Source organism: Acanthisitta chloris, unplaced genomic scaffold (assembly GCF_000695815.1).
Source record: "Acanthisitta chloris isolate BGI_N310 unplaced genomic scaffold, ASM69581v1 scaffold3212, whole genome shotgun sequence".
Lineage (NCBI taxonomy): Eukaryota > Metazoa > Chordata > Aves > Passeriformes > Acanthisittidae > Acanthisitta > Acanthisitta chloris.
The window spans coordinates 27,523-31,905 of NW_008660866.1; the positions used below are offsets into that span (position 1 = coordinate 27,523).

At 49.4% G+C, this 4,383-nt stretch overlaps 1 protein-coding gene across 1 annotated transcript in view; it reads right to left on the reverse strand.

Annotated features, from left to right (window-relative positions):
* Positions 1–1,940: 1,940 nt before the first annotated feature.
* The window catches only part of JPH3 (junctophilin 3), a 56,858-nt gene continuing 54,415 nt past the window's right edge, over positions 1,941–4,383 (reverse strand). Inside the window, 1 exon segment of the mRNA XM_009069975.1 lies at positions 1,941–2,105. Coding sequence (XP_009068223.1) covers positions 2,025–2,105 — 81 coding nt within the window. The 3' untranslated portion in view covers positions 1,941–2,024.

A 4,383-nucleotide genomic window follows, 5' to 3' on the forward strand; every position in this document is an offset into this window, starting at 1 on the left:
TAAGGAAAAGAACTGAATTTAACTGGCACATGCTCTAATCCTTAGTTTATTTCTGGTTAAAAATATAGCAATCCAGTGCAGTGTAATAAGAAATCTGCTGAAAAGGTAGCAGAGAAACAGCTAAAACAGAAGCAAAGCAAAGCTGAGTCCACAAATCCGGGCTGTACCCAACAACTCTGGATGGGAATGTCCAGGAGGGTTTTTCCCCTCCTTCCCCACCCCCCCAAAATCTCAGTGTAAGGGTCTCATCCCACCCTCAGGTGCTGCCACACTCGCAGCCCTTCTCCTGCCAAATGCAGCTCCAGTGGGTACAACTGAGGGTGGAATTTGGTCCCTGGATGTACCAAATCCCAAAGGAGCCATTGGAGCCATACCTGGTGGCGGTGGAGCACCAGCAAAGCCGATGTCCAGGTTGGGAAAGCAAAGGGATGTTTCCACTTCCAAGGAATGGAGCTAGGAGCACAGTGTGTGAGTGGGACACAGCAGCTCAGAACAGGGACACGGCATCTTTAATGAGTATGCAGATTGCCCGTGGGGACGGGAGGGGACAGAAACCAAGGCAGGCATAGTACAAAGATGGTAGAAACCAACAAATTAAGTGACATAGAAAAGAAAGAAAAGAAAGAAAATAATACATCCTTAGAGGCTGCCATTGCCCATGATGTTTGGTTTGATTTTCTTTTTTTTTGCTTTTTTTTTGCCTTTTTTTGTCTTTTTTTTGTTGTTGTTTTTTGTCTTTTTTTTTTTTACAGGGACATGTTGGAAGCTGGAATATACATCCTGCATTACAAAGTGCAAAATACTACATGCTCAGAGCCCAAGCATGATGTCTGAAACAGTCCACAGCAAGATGTAAGAGACAAACCCACCACCCTCTCCCTCCTCTCTGGGACATGCTCCAGTGCTCCTCCCCAAGATGCCTTGGAAAAACAAGGTTGAGTTTTGCTTGATTTTGGTTTATTGGTAGCCTAAGTGGACTGGAATTGAGCCCTCTCTCCCCTGTCCCTCCCCACCAGTCTGCTCCCTGGCACACACCTTTTGGATGGGATGGGATGGGATGCTCCTCACCAGCATGGCACAATGCCCAGCAGTGACTCTGTGTTGCTGTAGGTGCCTCCAAGGGAATTTTTTCTGGGGATCTAGGTACACATTTTAACCCAGGACAAACTGGCTGTGAATTAAAATAGCACTGGGTGGTTTTCCAGCCTTGCCATGGTGGGGGGAGCAGCCTGGGGAGGAGGAGTGAAGGCAGGAGGGTGGTGAGGCTGCTGCTCACACCTTGTGTTCCCTATCCCCCCTGCCCCAAAGAATTTAGCAAAAGGCCAATTGCTGCTTTGATTCAGAAACAAATATCAGTTTGGGGCCTGTTGTCCCACCCTTCCCATCCAGACAGGGTTCATGCCTTCCCTTTGCTCCTTCTCTCCTCCTTACAGCAGCATTCCTCCTTTTCCAAAGGGAGAAAAGCCTCATTGTACTTTTCTCTCCCATTTATCATTAAAACTGTTGTGGCTTTCCCTGGGAAACTCAGCCTGGAGCATCCCAGAACCCATACACGTCAAACAACATCTCCCCATGTTCCCCTCAGCTAATCTCCATTTTAGGGTTCATAACTGTTGTTACAAATACATTTTTGGGGGGGTGAGGGGAAGGGAAATGAGGTGGTTTTTTTTTCTTTTCCTTTTGTTGGGATTCCTTCTGATCCTTTCCAGTGTTGGGGGGGCAGAGTGTTGATAGCATTTTTGCCATGCCACACAGCATAGTGTTATACAAGCAAAGAATTTTGGCTAAAATCCAAAAAACATTACCCAGGAAAAAAGGCAAACTGTGAGTGACTCGATCGTTGGTTGTTCTTCTGTGAAAAGACTTGGAAATTGTCAGAGGACAGTTTGAGTTAGGATTTTTTCCCTTTTTTTTTTTGTTTGTTGTTGTTTGGTTCTGGTTTTTGTGTTGGTTTGTTTTGTTTTGTTTCGTTTTCCCCCATTCATACATGTAACTGTTATTTTTGCAAACAAGACAGTCTTGAGTTAGATGAAAAAGTTAATAAACAAAATGGCGACTCCAATATTTAGTAAGATCACCATGACTACCAGGATGGGAGCTGAACCCTGCAAGAGAAAGAGAGGGACGGGAGTTAGTCAGTTAGAATTCTGCCTCAGGCTGCCTCCTAGCAGGGTCAGGAGCTGTGCAGGGCCAGCTCTGCACACAGGCAAATCCCCATTTTTTGGAATGTGTTAAGGCACTGGAATGGAGCTTAGAGATCATCCAGTCCCAACCCCCTGCCCTGGGCAGGGACACCTCCCACCAGAGGAGGATGCTCAAGGCTTCATCCAACCTGGAATGAACACTGCCAGTGTTGGGGCAGCCACAGCCTCCCTGGGCAACCTGTGCCAGTGTCTCACCACCCTCACAGGGAAAACTTCTTCCTGATATCTCATCTAAATTTCCTTCTTGCAATTTCTCCCCATTACCCCTCATCCTGTCCCTGCAGCTCCTAACACAGAGTCCCTCTGCAGCTTTCCTGGAGCCCGTTCAGCTCCTGGCAGGTTGCTCTGACTTCTCCACACAACCTTCTCTTCTCCAGGTTGAACAGCCCCAACTTTCTCATAGGGAAGGTGCTCCAATCCTCTTCTCAGCTTTGTGGCCTCCTCTGGACTTGCTCCAACAGTTCCATGTCCTTCTTACATTGGGGACACCAGAACTGTGTGCAGTACTCCAGGTGAGGTCTCACCAGAGTAGAGTAGAGGGGGAGAATCACCTCCATGGATCTGCTGCCCAACCTCCTTTGGATGCAGCCCAGGACACAGTTGGCTTTCTGGGCTGCATAAACATCCAGCAAACCATCCCAAATTGCCCAGAAAGCCTGTGCTGAATGTTTTTAGGCTTCCAAGCAAACACCTGGCTGCACCCACTGGACCCATCCACTGGCACAGCAGTTTCTTACGAACTCTGCATGTTGTGAGCACAGGAAATCTGGCCTGAATGAATGACGAAAATTCGTTGTTTACCAAGTGGGCAATGAAAAAGAATAATAAAAACCAAAAATTCTTTTGGATCATACAGTTGTTTGGGGGTGGTTTGGAGGAGTCTCCACAGGACATTTCCCAATAAACATGATTGCTTATCCTGGTGTCCTGATAATGGCAAACATCAGGTGACCACATGGTGGTCTACATTAAGGCAACATTTGGGGAAGGCTTTAATTACCTTTCCTGAAGTTTATAAGGACCAAATTAAACTCCTGGGAATTACTTGGAGGTGTTTCAGGCCAGGATGGATGGGGTTTGGAGCAACCTGGGCGAGTGGAAGGTGTCCCTGCCCATGGCAGGGTGTGGAACGAGATGAGCTTTAAGGTCCTTCCAACCCAAAGCATACCAGGATTCTGTGATTCCACCTGGAAACCACTGCAGCAACCCTCATCACAGCTGGACCATGCAGACACCCACCACAGCCTGGGCTGAACATCCCCCCAGGAGCATCCATTACTTTCCACTGAGCATAAAGCCAGCCTGGACAACTGTGTGGGACCTGATGAGGAAGCGAAATGCCAGGAAGGGACCACTCAGCGTGCGGACTGCAGCCAACCCTCCAACGCATCTTTCTGCAGAACATTGGCCAGGAAAACCTCCCCCCTGGCACCTCATCCCTGCCCCCTCGTCCCTGCCACAAACACTCCCTGTCCTAAAGTGTTAACGTGGCTTGCATCAGGGTGAGCAAGCCTGTGTGCAGGTAGGTGGTAGCTATTTCTTGGAGAAGCTGGTATCCTCAGCTATTCTTGCTGCAGCAGAGCTGTGCCAGCTTGAATCACTGGAATGGTCTAAATGCTTTCTCCAGGCTCCTGTCCTCCTCCTAAGCTCCTGTGGCTGCTGGGATGGCACAGGGCAGGGGTGGGTGCCCTTTGGGAGCTTTCCTTGTGCCACTCTGCAGAGCTGCCGGTAAATAAAAGGGTAAATAAAGCCTCCTCGCTGGCCAGAGCTCGTTTCTCTCGGAGCAGGCTGATTCAGTTCGCATTTGGGAGTGGGTGGGAGCGAGGATGCTGGAGCTTGCTGGAAAGGCATATTTGTAGCTTAGCAACAGGGTCAAAGGCAGCCAACCCGAGGCAGGGATTGCGGAGAGCCTCTCCTGGCAGCCAGGTATCCACGCCCGGCTGCTTCCAGCAAAATTCTCCGCCTGCAAAGCCTTTCCAAAGGCAGAAACCACCCCCTCGCCGCCAGCCCCAGCCCGGGCGCTGCCGAGCGCTGCGCCGCGGCGTAGGATGGACACTGGGGGGGGATTAGCTTCATTGCAAAAGATTATTGGGTTTTACGATTTTTGAGCCCGTGGTAATATAATAACAGATTGCGAGCGATTATCGCTGTCATTGTTGGTGTTGGCAGGGCACCCCGA